This window comes from Sapajus apella, unplaced genomic scaffold, assembly GCF_009761245.1.
Source record: "Sapajus apella isolate SASKATOON/1434 unplaced genomic scaffold, GSC_monkey_1.0 scaffold12, whole genome shotgun sequence".
Taxonomy (NCBI): Eukaryota; Metazoa; Chordata; class Mammalia; order Primates; family Cebidae; genus Sapajus; species Sapajus apella.
The window spans coordinates 7,101,899-7,118,106 of NW_022436952.1; the positions used below are offsets into that span (position 1 = coordinate 7,101,899).

At 47.0% G+C, this 16,208-nt stretch overlaps 1 protein-coding gene across 1 annotated transcript in view; it reads left to right on the forward strand.

Annotated features, from left to right (window-relative positions):
- Nucleotides 1–5,114: 5,114 nt before the first annotated feature.
- UBE2Z (ubiquitin conjugating enzyme E2 Z) overlaps nt 5,115–16,208 on the forward strand; it is a 21,628-nt gene continuing 10,534 nt past the window's right edge. The window contains exons 1-4 of the mRNA XM_032279913.1: nt 5,115–5,558; nt 7,549–7,621; nt 9,494–9,681; nt 12,725–12,836. Coding sequence (XP_032135804.1) covers nt 5,242–5,558; nt 7,549–7,621; nt 9,494–9,681; nt 12,725–12,836 — 690 coding nt within the window. The 5' untranslated portion in view covers nt 5,115–5,241. The remainder of the gene's footprint in view (nt 5,559–7,548; nt 7,622–9,493; nt 9,682–12,724; nt 12,837–16,208) is intronic.

Consider the following 16,208-nt stretch of genomic DNA (forward strand, 5'->3'; position numbering starts at 1 on the left):
CGTGAACCTAAAGCCAAAGGGTATCTGTCGCAGCACCCAGGTCATCTTAAGAATTTCAACCATTAGCCCGGTGCGGTGGCTCACGCCTGTAATCTCAGCACTTTGGGACGCCAAGGTGGGTGAATCACAAGGTTAGGAGTTCAAGACCAGCTTGGCCAAAATGGTAAAACTCTGTCTCTACTAAAAATATAAAAAATTAGCCAGGCATGATGGCAGGCACCTGTAATCCCAGTTACTCGGGAGGTTGAAGCAGGAGAATCATTTGAATCTGGGATGCAAAGTTTGCAGTGAGCCAAGATCACACCACTGCACTCCAGCCTGGGTGACAGTGTGAGACACCATCTCAAAAAAAAAAAAAAAAAAAGATGTTATAAGAAGAAGCTTCAAAGCATCCAGTCCAAGTTCTGATTTTTCTCTAGTGTAAGGTTTATGACCTGGTGGGAATTTTTTCCTTTATTCCTGGCATTTAGCCAAGAAAAAAAGCTGGGCCCTGGATGTCTTCCCCAGAGGACCACAGGACCCAGGATTTTAGGGAAGGGAAGGACAAGGATCTTCTCAGAAGGTTGAGGCACAGCAGTGACCTGAACCCCAGAACATTTGTCAACACCTGTCAGGTGGAGGGCACTTGCCTAGGTGCCATGAGCAAGGTGCTACCAAACCTTGTTGCAGCAAGAGACAGCCCAATGCAGGGTAGAGAGAGGCTCTGATCTAGGTTCCTGAAGGAGGCCCACTCGGTTGTGTCAACTACCTCTGAGGGCATGGGAGTGGCTCCAAGGACACGCATGTTTGCCCTCTGCCTAAGCTGCCAGGGGAAAGCAGCTAAGTGCTGGCCTTGAAAAAGTGAGCACTGAACTAAGCTGCACCAGCTTATGTTCTGCTGCCTCTATCTGGCCCTTCCTCTCTCCCCCAGCTTAGCAGCCTCCCAGAGGTAGTTAACTGGTCCTTTAAGCAGCTGCCATCCCCTGCAGCCTTTCAGGCCCTAACTTGCAGGTTCTCTGTGAAAGCTTGGCTCAGCCTTTTTGGAAATATAATAGGTATAGTACTGTTAAAACGAGGGCACTGGGGGAAAAAAGAAGAAAAAAATAGGCAAAGCAGAGGAGGAGGAGGTAAATGCTAAAGATCTATGGCTGCCAAGCATGGTGGCTCATGCATGTAATCCCAACACTTTGGGAGGCTGAGGCGGGACAGTCATTTCAGGCCGGGAGTTCAAGACCAGCCTGGGCAACAAAGTGAGACCTTTTTCTTTTTTTTTGAGACTGAGTCTCACTGTGTCTCCCAGGCTGAAGTGCAATGGCAGGATCTCTGCTCACTGCAACCTCTGCCTCCCGGGTTCAAGCAATTCTCCTGCCTCAGCCTCCCAAGTAGCTGGGACTACAGGCACATGCCACCACACCTGACTAATTTTTGTATTTTTAGTAGACAGGGTTTCACCATGTTGGCCAGGCTGATCTCAAACTCCTGATCTCAAGTGATCCGCCCACCTTGGCCTCCCAAAGTGCTGGGATTTCAGGCATAAGCCACCGTGCCTGGCCTCTATACATATTTGTAGATAAATATATGGCCAGGGGAAGGGCAGCTGGCTACCATGTTCTGTTTGCCATTTATGCAACACCCACTGAATGTTAGGTCCAAGTGACAGAAAGACAGGTGCCCCTATGCTTCTCGCCCAGAAGGAGGAGGTCATGTCTAGTGGCCAGAGGGATGGGTAAAAAACCATTAAAATAAAAACTAGTGTGTGCTATAATAAAGGTATGAATAATCAGCCATGAATAAAAATGAGGAGGGAGTAATTAAAAATGACTAATTAATAATAATAATATGCCTGGAAGTATTAAGGTTTAGCAGAGGAAGTAATATTCCAGCCAGCCTTGAAGAAGGAGTAACATAGTAAGAGTTAATAATCATTGAACATTTCTAGTGACCAGGCATTGCATACATTCATTATCATGTGATCTCTTAATAGCTACTATTATTTTCTCAGTTTTGCTGCTTTAGAGCAGAGGTTCATAGAGGTTAAACAACTAGGATTTCCCATGGTACTGTAGAGGTAAGGAGTATTCCAAGTAGAGAAAATGCGCAAAGGCCTAGAGGGGAGAAGGTACACTGGCAAGTGAGGTGGCAATTATTTGTACAGTCCTTGCCATTTTATAAAAGCTTCTGGAAATATGTCACACTTAATCCTCAGGGAAACCTTAAGAGGTAGGAATTTTCACTATTCTATATTGCAAAATATGGGGTGCAAAAATAGGCTTCAAAGAAGGTAAGAGATGCAGATTAAAAACCCGAACCTCCATCTGAATCGAAGGTAAGGGTTTTCTGTTCATTGTCTCATCACTGCCAGACCTTGTACTTGAAAATAATGGTCCAATGGTGAGATACATTGAGGAACCCCTCACCCAGTGGGCCATCTCTGGGCCTCTGCATTCTGTAGCTATGGAGGAGCTATGGAATAGTTTTTTCTTTGTATGAGGTTACCCATCAAACTGACCTTTGACCACCTTACTGAATAAATAATACTCATGCAAAATTCTGGAATCCTTTTTTTTTTTGGGGGAGGGGATGGAGTCTCACTTTGTTGCCCAGGCTAGAGTGCAGTGGCTCAGTCTTTGCAACCTCCACCTCCCGGGCTCAAGCAATTCTCCTGCCTCAGCCTCACGAGTAGCTGGGATTACAGGTGCCCGCCACCATGCCCGGCTAGTTTTGGGGTTTTGTTTATTTATTTATTTTATTTATTTTTGAGACAGAGTCTTGCCCTGTTGCCCAGACTGGAGTGCAGTGGCACTATCTCGGCTCACCACAACCTCCACCTCCCAGGTTCAAGCGATTCTCCTGCCTCAGCCTCCTGAGTAGCTGGGACTATAGGCGCCCGCCACCATGCCCAGCTAATTTTTGTATTTTTAGTAGAGACAGGGTTTCACTATGTTAGTCAGGCTGGTCTCCAACTCCTGACCTTGTGATCCACCCACCTCAGTCTCTCAAAATGCTGGGATATAGGCATGAGCCACCACACCCAGCCTGGAATCCTTTTACGATGAATAAAACATAAAGTTTTAGAATAGGCAACAGATGCACAGCACAACATTCAAAATGTACAGGAAGGTATAGTTCCCTTGGCCGGCCCTGACAGCAACCAGACCATTCAGAGGCAACCACTGTTAATGGTTTTTTTTTTTTTTTGAGATGGAGTCTTGCCTCCCGGGTTCAAGCAAGTCTCCTGCCTCAGCCTCCTGAGTAATTGGGATTACAGGTGCCTGCTGCCATGACCAGCTAATTTTTGTATTTTTAGTAGAGATGAGGTTTCATCATGTTGGCTAGGCTGATCTTGAACTCCTAACCTCAGGTAATCCACCCATCTCAGCCTCCCAAAGTGCTGGGATTACAGGCATGAGCCATTGCACCAGTTCTTGTATATCCTTTCATAGATGTTCTGGCATCTTTATTATGCTGATAAAACACTATACCAACAAAACACAAAATCTGCATAAAATTCTGTATTGATTCATTTTTTTCCTTTTTTTCTTTCTTTTTTTTTAATAGACGGGGTTTCACCATGTTGGTTAGGCTGGTCTTGAACTCCCAACCTCAGGTGATCCACTCGCCTTGGCTTCCAAAGTGCTTGAATTACAGGCGTGAGCCACCGCGCCCGGCCATGTTGATTCATTTTACTTCATGCTGTGCCGAAGCTGTACCAAGCCCTGTGTTGGATTCACAGATAATACATGGTCTAGAGCCCCCAAGGGTGTGCAGGGTGTGTGCACATGTGTGTTAAGGGCGTGTGAGGGTGGCTCACGCCTGTCATCCCAGTGGAGGCTAAGGCAGGTGGATCACTTAAGATCAGGAGTTGGAGACCAGCCTGGCCAGCATGGTGAAACCCCGTCTCTATTAAAAATACAAAAATCAGCGGGGCATGGTGGCCCACGCCTGTACTCCCAACTACTCAGGAGGTTGAAGCACAAGAATCACTTGAACCTTGGAGGCAGGGTTGCAGTGAGCCGAGATCGGGCCACTGCACTCTAGTTTGGGTGACAGAGCAAGACTCCCTCTCAAAGAAAAAAAGAGAGAGAGAGGATAGGGGCAACAGATATCAAGGGTTGATACCTTGATACTCCAGCTTGGGTGACAGAGTAAGACTCCCCCCAAAAAAAAAAAAAAAGTTCTAAAAGCCAGACTTTTTTTTTTTTTGAGATGGAGTGTTGTTCTGCCGCCCAGACTGGAGTGCAGTGGCACAATCTCGGCTTCTGCAACCTCCGCCTCGGGGGTTCAAGCAATTCTCCTGTCTCAGCGTCCTGAGTAGCTGGGACTACGTGTGCCCGCCACCACGCCTGGCTGATTTTTTTATTTTTAGTAGTGAGGGGGTTTGGTCAGGCTGGTCTCGATCTCCTGACCTCGTGATCCGCCTGCCTCGGCCTCCCATAGCGCTGGGATTACAGGCGTGAGCTACCACACCTGGCCAGTTATTTTTCACTTTAAACATCTCAGGAAAGACCTAAAGTATCCTCAGGGTTTACACTCACAGTCCCTTGATTCCTGTACATTCCAAGATTTGTGGGAGGGAAAAGTACTAAGCCTGGAGTCAGGAGGCCTGATTTTTCTTCCTTTCACCAAGTTTCTCTAGCTCAGTTTCATGATCCCTATGGCTACGACTAGCAACATTGTCTGGCATTTAGCAGGTAGCTTTTCATTCGCAGGTTGAGTCCTTTCTTGGTCCTGTCGTAGGTAGGGGGTAATCCTGCCCTGGCTGGTTAAGGGTGCAGGGAGGATCAATCGCAGAGCCTTTGCAAGAGAAGCAAGTCAGTCAACTCCTCTACTGAGCTTCCCACGAGGAAGCTGGATCCCCTATCCTAACCATAGACACATCTGAGGGTCGCCGCTGTTAACCGGGAATGATATGGCCCTTCCTCCCCCACTTCCCCCTTTCTTCTCTTTCAACACTTGAAAATAAACTATTTCATGGAATTAGGCTCTCCGCTCCTCCTGCACAGCGTAGGACCCACGAGGGCCCAGAACCGTCGCGGCTTGCTAGTTCCCACCCCTCCCGTCCTGGAGGACCGTAGGTGGACGCTCTTGCAGAGCGTCTCTCGCTGGTTGGGGCGGGGGTGGGCGGAGCCAGCGCCGTCTGGGCTGTGGAAGCGGAGGGTGGGGACACTCTGGCCCGGCTCTCGGTGGTGCGGGAGCGGGCGGGAGCAGCGGCCGCTCTGGTCGGCGGACGTGCTGCCGAGTAGTCCCGGAAGCGAAGCAGCGATGGCGGAGAGTCCGACTGAGGAGGCGGCGACGGCGGGCGCCGGGGCGGCGGGCCCCGGGGCGAGCGGCGTTGCCGGTGTCGTTGGCGTCAGCGGCAGCGGCGGCGGGTTCGGGCCGCCTTTCCTGCCGGATGTATGGGCGGCGGCGGCGGCAGCGGGCGGGGCTGGGGGCCCGGGGAGCGGCCTGGCTCCGCTGCCCGGGCTCCCGCCCTCGGCCGCTGCCCACGGGGCCGCGCTGCTTAGCCACTGGGACCCCACGCTCAGCTCCGACTGGGACGGCGAGCGCACCGCGCCGCAGTGTCTACTCCGGATCAAGCGGTGAGCCGGGGTTTTTCCTCCCCCAGCCCCGAGCTCCGGGGCTCGACCTTCCCCGCCCCCCACCCTCTCCCACTACAACTCCCCCCCCACCCGCTGCGCTGCCCTCGCGGCGGCCCACCTCTACGGCTCAAATCTTGCCAGCTCCGGGCGTCGGGATCCAAGCCCCTTCTCCCCCCACCCCTAGCCCCACTAGCACCAACCCCCGCCTCGTGTGCCCAGATCCGACCCCGCCCCTCGACAACCTCCCGGGAGCCCTCCGTCTCCATTCCGGCCACCCTCCCCCACACCTCCCACCTCCCGGTCGAAACCCGACCCTTTCGCGCTTCAGTAACACCCCCTCCCGCCTTCGGCGCCGCCCCTATTTCCCCTTCCCCACCCAACCTTGCTTGATGCTGCCCGCAGGCCCCACCCATCGGTCCCCCTTCTCTTCTCCCCTGGAGCCCGGTTCCTAACACCGACACACTGAGCTTGCTTTGCCTGCCTCTGACTTGAGCCAGCCAGCCTTTTTATCCTCCCTTTTCCTCAGATTCCCTCCACATAGTCCTTTCGCCAGCACTAGATTGTTTCCCTCACCCGAATCTTTCCTTGAACCCCTTTTCCAGTACCCCAAAGCTGTCCACTTTTACACCTCTTCCAGAAACACAGGCTACCTCCACCCACTTCCCCAGTGCCACTCTGGATTGTAATATCCCACTCAGGACCTTACTTGTTGTATTTTCCCTTCCTCCCTCGCCCGGGTCATCTGTTTTACTTTTACTGAAGCAAATGTACTCAATTCAAATATAGGAACAAAGGCCTAAGTCCTTTCTGTGCTTATTTCTTGGGTGACTGATCTTAGATCTTATCATTTAAGAGATGTTTTGCAAAAGCACATAGAATAGTACCTATCGCATAAGAAAAGGGCAGTGCTCTTTAGCTGCTTTTAATCTTGAAACCTGTTCCCTGATTAACAGACTTCTCTCCATGCCCCCATCACAAGCGTCTTCATTTAGTTCTTATCCCCCATGTTCCACGTACCTTCAGATGTCTCTCTACTTTTCAAGGTTGTAATAAAAATTAATACAATGTGTGTAAAGTACCTGGCACAGTGCCTGACACAGGAGGTCAACTCTGGAGGGATTGCCATCTCTCACTGAAACTCAGCATTCAACTCTTCCTCCTTCAACCATTTCAGTCATCCAGTTCTGACATACCTTTTGAGTTTGGCCAATACTTCTTTTCTCTGCTCTGTCCCTTATTTGCCCTCTTTATGTCCCTACCCACTCTGGCAAGTCCCTAGACTTTTCCCCACCTAAAATGTTCTTAGCCCCTTGCTCTCAACTGATCCATTCCAGTTGGTGAGATATGACTCAGAAATCCTCTCATCTCCTATAGAAATCCACGTGTCATCTTCCAGATGGGAGATTCTTTGCAATTTCTGAGGGTCCCTCCGCAACCTGAAGAGATCTCTACCCTTAGTCCCCTGGGCAAGAAGACCACCATGATAGTCTTACTCCCTGCTGGCTGGCTTGCTTCATACAATCCCCTTACCAACAAGGGTCCACTGTATAGTCGATAGAATTAATTTTTTAGTGGAGTTGTCTATGCCTTTCCAGTTACTAAAAAGTCTTCATTTAGCATTCAGCTGTAGTACCTGGGAATCATGGAGGTGGGGAGTGAATGAACTGCCATGTGGGAGGAAGTGAGAGTAAGTGGAAAGTGGCTTTTCTAGGGTGACATTTGATGCCATTGGGAGCTCTTTTTTTTTCCCCCTCCCTCCCCTCCCCCTGAGGAAACAATGCCCTTTTGATAATAATTTGCTCTCTGCCTGCCTGACAAGTACTCAGCTGGGATTTCTCAGCCAACAAGACAGTACAAACACTTGTGGTACCAAGCACCACTTTCTCAAACCCTGGCGTCATTGAGGTGATAACAACTGTCCTGCTCAAGGGATTCCCCCTTTCACCCCCCTTCCTCACTCCTTCCCCCACCTCCTCTTGGTGTTATACAGGGATATCATGTCCATTTATAAGGAGCCTCCTCCAGGAATGTTCGTTGTACCTGATACTGTTGACATGACTAAGGTATGTAATTTGATGGGGGGCTTGGGGGTTTTTGGGAAATTGGGGGCCATAAAGGTGGGAGAGCCTAAAAGATTATTCAGCTCACCTCTCTGATTACACAGATGAAGAAACCAAGACCCCAGGACAGTAAGTGGCTTGTCCAAGGTCACATAGTGAGGTGGAGCAGTGCTTTGAAGAGGTGTCTGTTATTAGCGTATCCCATAGGAACTGATTGGCTTGGAAAATCCCAAAGTGCTCCTGTTTGGATGATAAATTATATGGTTACCCCATGCATTGTACTACCTAGCGCTTCCCCCATCCCATTACTCTTGACCTAAACTGTGGTCCTGTAAATCAGATGTAGGAAAGCAAGGGGATAGGGCAAGCTTGACTGAAGTGTTTGTGGTTAAAGGACTTTGTTCAGATCCTGTCCTTATTAGTTGCGCTTAAATATCCCTTCCACCCCAAAAACTATACTTTTCTTGTCTTCCACACAGAGAGAAAGCTTAGTACATAATGTCACATTTCTCTGGCATAGATACCTAGGCTCTTCTGTCACTGAGTGCTCTATGCACAGAAATGCAGTTGCAATTAAACTGATGTTATTAAGAAATCAGATTTCTTAAACCTAATGTTGCTTAAGTGAAACACATAGTTTTCTTACAGTAAATTTCTTACAGTAAAAATTCAGATTTTGTATTGTTGGTGTATTTTTTTTTTTGTTTGGAATAGATTTCCTTTTATATTTATTTTTTTCTTTTTATGTGGTTGGAAATGTTTTTCCTAGGACATCAGTTTAGTACCAGTGTTAACAGCCTAGGACCTGAGGTTCCAGAGTTGATGCCATGTTGAGACCAGTTGAGTTTACTCTTCCAAATGACCAAGAGCCAGAGTATGACCTAGGGTCTTGCCAGGAGGGCAAGGTGGGAACTATAGACTTAGGCATTAGATTGCCATGTCCTTTTCCTCTTGCTGTTCAAATTCTTAGCGGACCTAAATGCTTAGGAGCTTTTGAGTCAGTTCAGGTTTTTTCTCCCTTCAGAAAGGGAAATCCTGTTCAAGAATTATGGCTTGTGGGGGAAGAGAATTTCGTGTTGTTTTCAGGGTTCCTGATTTTTTTTTTTTTTTAAGCCAACAGTATTGGGGAAAGTTCTGGGATGGTCTGATGGCTCTGAGAGGACCTTGAGTCTTCCACGTTTTCAGTCATGATGTGCTTCCTGAGCCACATCCTCCACAATAGGTTTGATCCTCTGCAGAGAAGCAAGCAAATATCCTAGGCATCTATCACAACCCCTGACTCTGCTCTGTTACAGGCACTGGGGCTGTGGCCTCCAATCCCTTTCCTTATTTCCTTTCATCATACTTTCCCTTCATGCCACATAAATGTAGGGTGGGGTTGCATCATATGCATGTTTGGCTTGGGCAAATCCAAACACACATATTCAGCCAAAATCTGTGTTGATTTCTTAAAATTAAAAATGCTAGGATTATATTTTATAGCTGTGTATTGTATTTTTGCACGGTGGTGTTTTATCTATTATATGTAACACTGATCTGGGAGGTCTGCAGCAAAAAAAAAGAAAACATGCTTTAAGAGAGTTTTAGGGGCTATTCAGGGGTGATTTTGACTAGTTTCAGTTTTCACCTTGGGCTCTAACTTTGGAAGTAACCTCTGAGTAAGATGTCATTCCACTCTAATGAGATTTCTTAAAATTCCAAACCTACGTATTAGTACAAGTGAGTACAGGATGTTCATTCTGCATGGTGAGGATATAGAACGTGTGTACCAGATTATGGGCCCTGCTTCTGGTGTGGGTAGCAGGTGGAGGGTAGCCAGGAGGGGTTGGGGTGGGTCGTCACCTCACAATTTTGAGATGGGGTTTTATTTTGCAGATTCATGCATTGATCACAGGCCCATTTGACACTCCTTATGAAGGGGGTTTCTTCCTGTTCGTGTTTCGGTGTCCGCCCGACTATCCCATCCACCCACCTCGGGTCAAACTGATGACAACGGGCAATAACACAGTGAGGTTTAACCCCAACTTCTACCGCAATGGGAAAGTCTGCTTGAGTATTCTAGGGTAAGAGGAGATTTTTAAGTAGCCTAGTCGGTTGTTAGCAGAAAATTTACTCTAGGCAAGCCTTTATAAACCAGAGTTCCTCATCTGAACCACAGAACACAGAAAGTGATTGAGTGACTCTTGTAAAATCTCCCCAGGAGTGTATGTGACAGTATCATTGTTGATGCAGAGGGGAGAAGTTCATTTATTACAGAGGAAACCTTTGTGAAGTGGTTCTCAGAGTGTGGCCCTGAGCATCTGGGAACTTGTAGCTAAGCACTTTCTAGGGCCCTACCTTAGACCTACATCAGAAACTCGGGTTGGGGCCAGAAATCTGTTTTGTTTTGTTTTGTTTTGTTTTGTTTTGTTTTGTTTGAGATGGGGTCTCGCTCTGTCACCAGGCTGGAGTGCAATGGCATGATCTTGGCTCACTGCAACCTCCGCCTCCCAGGTTCAAGCGATTCTCCTGCCTCAGCCTCCCTAGTAGCTGGGACTACAGGTGCACACCACCACACCCAGCTAATTTTTGTATTCTTAGTAGAGACAGGGTTTTACCATGTTGGCCAAGATGATCTCAATCTCTTGACCTTGTGATCCACCCGCCTTTGACTCTCAAAGTGCTGGGATTACAGGCATGAGCCACCGCGCCTCACCCAGAAATCTCATTTTTACAAGCTCTCAAGATGATTGTGGTGCATACTGCAGTTTGAGAACCACTCTCTTGGGGTATTGAGGCCTTGTTTTCTCTCCTGAACAGGTTGAGAAAGGCCGCAGGTCTGTGCCATTCACGATTTTGGGTGTCTGGAGTCTCGCAATAAGTTGTTTTGAAGGTGGTGGTGGTGATGATTATGGTTTTGTTTTTTGTTTTTTGAGAGAGGCAGGTGTCTCACTGTGTTGCCCAGGCTGGTCTTGAATTCTTGGCCTCAAGCAGTCTTCCTGTTGTGGCTCCAAAGCACTGGGGTTACAGGCATAAGCCTCCATGCCTGGCCTGATTATAATAATTTAACAATGACAAATGTCTGAGATTAGAAATCACATCAGATACAAAATTAGTTTCTAGTGCATCTTCTTTCTGGATGCTCCTGAGATTTTGCTTCATAGAGTTCCCATTTTAGTTGCCTTTGGGGGCTGAAAACTCAGTGTGGACATGTCTTCTACCATATTTTAGACTGGTCTTTTTATTGTGGTCTGAACTTATCTGGGGCAGAGAAGACGTGCAGGTTGAAGCTGAGAAAGTACCCCCAAACTGATGATTCTGTTTTCCTGCTGTCCGACATGTTTCCAGGTTTATGTTAGGGAATAGTAGCTGAAAATAAGCTAGAGACATGATTCATTTTTCTAGAACTTACTCAGACCCAGGGATATGTTCTGTTGTGATTTTGGCCGTGAATAAGTCCTTTAAAGGATGTCCTTAAAGAAGTACTTCATCTCATTAGGGTACTTAATTAGTTGTCTTTGCTGATAGGCTGAAACCCATGATGGTAAAGAAATTTAGTCATTACTTCTGTGTGAAATTTGTTCATCAAAGTGTTTCTCAAGTAGGTTCTCCCTCATTGGGTCAGTTTAAAACTCTTTTGAGATACCAGTCACAGGAACAGAGAAATAAGACAGTGGGGTAAAAGTAGTAGAAATGTGTTGGGTAGAAAAGGAGAAGCTACCCTGAAATTGAAAATTTGCCGTAAAGAATCACAGAGTAGAAAATTCTTGGCTGGGTGCGGTGGCTCACACCTGTAATCCCAGCACTTTGGGAGGCCGAGGTGGGTGGATCACTTGAGGTTAGGAGTTTGAGACCAGCCTGGTGTGGCGAAACCCCGTCTCTACTAAAAATACAAAAATTAGCTGGGCATGGTAGCGCATGCCTGTAGTCCCAGCTACTCGGGAGGCTGAGACATGAGAATCGCTTGAATATGGGAGGCAGAGGTTGCAGTGAGCCAAGGTCACGCCGCTGCACGCCAGCCTGGGTGACAGAGAGAAACTCTTGTCTCAAAAAAAGAAAAAAAAAAAAATAATAATTCTCAGGTGTTGATAGTTGACTGTATTTGCTTTATCAGCCTCATTTTTTTCCCTCTCTACCTAAAAAACAACATTGGGCTGACTCGCTGGCGAAAGAAATTTAATAAGAGTTGACTCTGTTGTTAAGGTTCAGAGAGCAGTAGGTCTAGAGTTCCTGGGGGAGCAAAGCTGCAGAAAGAGCAGATTGAGAAGCACTTAAGAGCAGCCCCCAGTGAAGTTACTATTAGGCATTACTGACTTGGGCTTTCCTTAAGTACAGAAGAGAAAGGGAAGTGGGCAATCAACTTGAACAAGCCAGTCCTGGCTCAGGTTGTGTTTGGCTTCCAGCTCCGGTGCCATCTCTTCAATTAATTGAGCTAAAAATAAATGTATTAATGTCTAAGCTGCCCCCTCCCACTAATATTTAGTTAGGTTTATGAAAGAGAGGAGCAATTTTGGTATTTTTATGTTTTCAATAATATCATTTTCAGATCTTCTACTGTCTGGAAGTGCCCCTTATTCTCTTCCTGTTCTTTGGCAGAGTTGTGGAGTCTTAAGAGAATTTGACACTCCTTGGGGGTTTGATACAGAACTAGATCTCTGATCATCAGCCCTACCACATGGCCTCTAACCAGATGGCTTCAGTCACCCATATGCCTCTATGCTCAACTTTTCTCTCCCCTAACTCCATCGCCATCCATAAATGAGTTCTTCGAGATCCACAGAGGTTAACATTTATACAACTTTTGGAGCTAATTGCTTACCTAATTTCTTTTGTTTTGATTGTTGTAACTGTTTGTAGTACAAAGAAAGTCCCTTCAAAACTACATAGCTTACTTTTACATGTTCTTTTGCCCCCCCTCCGTTGATATGAGGATTAGGCAATTGACTGATTTCTGGTGAAATCAGAACATGAGCATGAGACAGAGGCTGGGAAATTCCAGAGTATTAATAGTGAAAGAGAAACTTATGGTGAGTCACTTATGGTGGTGATGACAGGCCCCGGGGTACTTATTCCCTCCCTGGTCTTTCTCTACCTTACCGTCCTACCTTCCTTCTGATGTGTTTACAGTACATGGACTGGACCTGCCTGGAGCCCGGCCCAGAGCATCTCCTCCGTGCTCATCTCTATCCAGTCCCTGATGACTGAGAACCCCTATCACAATGAGCCCGGCTTTGAACAGGTAAGGCCAGGTGGGCCTGGCTCTGGGGTATAGAATAGTGTTTTAAGAGATCTGCGGAGGAGTCTTTTTTTTTTTTCTTTTTTTTTTTTTGCCTATCACAGCTCCATGTACTGCAGTTGTTGCTATAGGAAAAAAAGGGAACTGACTTGTGTTTCTTAATAATGAAATTTTTTGCCAGCCCCAGTGGCTCACGTTTGTAATCCCAGCACTTTGGGAGGCAGAAGGCAGGTTGATCGCCTGAGGTCAAGAGTTTGAGACCAGCCTGGCCAACATTGTAAAACCTTGTCTCTACTGAAAATACAAAACATTAGCTAGCTGGTCAGGAATTTGAGACCAGCCTGGCCAACATGGTGAAAACCTATCTCTACTAAAAATACAGCAAATTTAGCTGGGTGTAGTCACTTGAACCCAGGATGCAGAGGTTGCAATGAGCTGAGATCATGCCATTGCACTCCAGCCTGAGCGACAACAACGAAACTCCAAAAAAAAATAATTTTTTTTTATTTGTGAGAGTTATAATAAGTATGTTACTTGGATTCCGTTATGGTATGAAAGTCAATGGACTCATTTGGAAATTAACTTTTTTTTTTTTTTTTTTTTTTTTGAGACGGAGTCTCACTCTCTTTCTAGGCTGGAGTGCAGCAGCACGATCTTGGCTCACTACAACCTCTGCCCCCTGGGTTCAAATGATTCTGCTGCCACAGCCTCCTGAGTAGCTAGGACTACAGGCACATACCACCAGGCCTGGCTAATTTTTGTATTTTTAGTAGAGATGGGGTTTCACCATGTTGGCCAGGACAGTCTTGATCTCTTGACCTTGTGATCCTCCCACCTTGGGCTCCCAAATTTCTAGGCTTACAGATGTGAGCCTAGAAATTAATTCTGTATTTTTAGTAGAGAAAGTGTTTCACTATGTTGGGCAGGCTGGTCTCAAACTCCTGACCTCAGGTGATCTGCCTGCCTTGGCCTCACAAAGTGCTGGGATTACAGGCGTGAGCCACCGAGTCCAGCCTCAAAAATGAGCAAAAATTATTCCCTAAGCTATCCTTTCTCCAAACAGTGATTTCAGGAAGAGATTGTAATTGAAATAGACCTCAGAAGATTTTTAGGTCTTGGTTTTTTTTTTTTGTTTTCTTTTTTTAGAGTCAAAGTCTTGCTCTGTCACCCAAGCTGGAGTACAGTGGTGTAATCTCAGTTTACTACAACCTCTGCCTCCCAGGTTCAAGTGGTTTCTTGTGCCTCAGCCTCCCAAGTATCTGGGAGTACAGTCACATACCATGATGCCTGGCTAATTTTTGTATTTTTAGTAGTGATGGGATTTTACCATGTTGGCCAGGCTTGTCTTGAACTTCTGGCCTCAAGCAGTCTGCCCGTCTCAGCGTCCCAAAGTGTTGGGATTATTGGCGTGAGTCACCATGACCAGCCTTGTGTTTTTTATTTTTTACTTCCACAATGACTTGGAATTGTTTTTATTATTTATTTATTTATTTATTTTGAGATAGTCTTGCTCTGTCGCCAGGCACCAGGCTGGAGTGCAGTGGCGCAGTCTTGGCTCACTGCAACCTCCACCTCCCAGGTTCAAGCAAGTCTCTTGCCTCAGCCTCCGGAGTAGCTGGGACTACAGATGCGCACCACCATGCCCAGCTAATTTTTGTATTTTTTTAGTAGAGACGGGGTTTCACCATGTTGACCAGGATGGTTTCAATCTCTTGACCTTGTAGTCCGCCCGCCTCAGCCTCCTAAAGTGCTGTGATTACAGGTGTGAGCCACCGCGCCTGGCCTGTTTTATTTATTTTTGAGGCGGGAGTCTCGCTCTGTTGTCCAGGCTGGAGTGCAGTGGCGCTATCTCGGCTCACTGCAGCCTCTACCTCCTGGGTTCAAGCAATTCTCTGCCACAGCCTCCGGAGTAGCTGGGATTACAGGCGCCCACCACCATGCCCAGCTAATTTTTTTTGTATTTTTTAGTAGAGACGGGGTTTCACCGTCTTGGCCAGGCTGGTCTTGAACTCCTGACCTCATGATCCACTCACCTCAGCCTCCCAAAGTGCTAGGATTACAGGTGTGAGCCACTGCGCCCAGCCTTCTTTTTTTGTTTTTGAAATGGAGATTCACTCTTGTCGCCATGCTGGAGTACAGTGGTATGATCTCGGCTTACTGCAACCTCCATCTCCTTAGTTCAAGTGATTCTCCTGCCTCAGCCTCCCAAGTAGCTGGGATTACCAGAGGCCAAGGCTGTAATTGACTGGGGTTGGTGGTAAGAGGAGAAGAACACAAGAAGAATTAAAGGAGAGGAGGCTGTAGTCCCCTTCCATTCACACCATAGCGAGACCCTGTTTATACTGGCTTTCTAAACCAAAGTCGAAGTTTTATCTTCTGAAAATTTTAGCTTTTGCTTCTGATAGATTTATTTCTACTTTTACTATTTCTTTGAGGCAAAGTGTTGCTCTGTCACCTAGGCTGGAGTGCAGTGGTGCAGTCATAGATCACTGAAGCCTTGAACTCCTGGGCTCTAGCCATCCTCTCTCCTCAGCCTCCTCAGTAGCTGGGACGACAGGTGTACACCACCAACGCCCAGCTAATTTCTGTATTTTTTGTAGAGACAGGGTCTCACCATGTTGCCGAGGCTGATCCCGAACTCCTGAACTCAAGCAATCCCCTGCACCAACTTTCCAAGGTGTCAGGAGTACAGGCATAAGCCATCAGGCCCAGCCCTTCTTCTGATTTATAATAATTGGTTCAATGATGGTGGGACCCAAGAGACATATAACAGGTAAAGGAGTTAACCAGGAAGCCTCCTTTACTTTTTGATGCCTAAAGATTTTCTACACTGAGACTCTTCACTTCACTTATATCTTTTTGTCCCACCATCATTCTTTTTTCTCTCCCACTAAAGAGACAGTGCTTCCCAGCCTGGGCAACATAATGAGACCTTGTCTCTACCAAAAAATCAAAAACATTAGCTGGGCATTGTGACATGTGCCTGGAGTCCCAGCTACTCAGGAGACTGAGGCAGGAGCATTGCTTGACCCCAAGAATTTGAAGCAGCAGTAACTTATGCTTGTGCCACCACTCTCCAGCCTGGATGACAAAGCAAGAGCCCACCTCTTAAAATAAAAATTTTTTAAATAAAAAGCCAGGCACAGTGGCTCATGCCTGTAATCCCAGCACTCTGCAAGGCTGAGCCAGGTGGATTACCTGAGGTCAGGAGTTCACAACCAACCTGCCTAACACGGTAAAACCACGTCTCTACTAAAAAATATAAAAATTAGCAGGCCGGGCACGGTGGCTCAAGCCTGTAATCCCAGCACTTTGGGAGGCCGAGGCAGGTGGATCACGAGGTCAAGAGATCGAGACCATCCTGGTCAACATGGT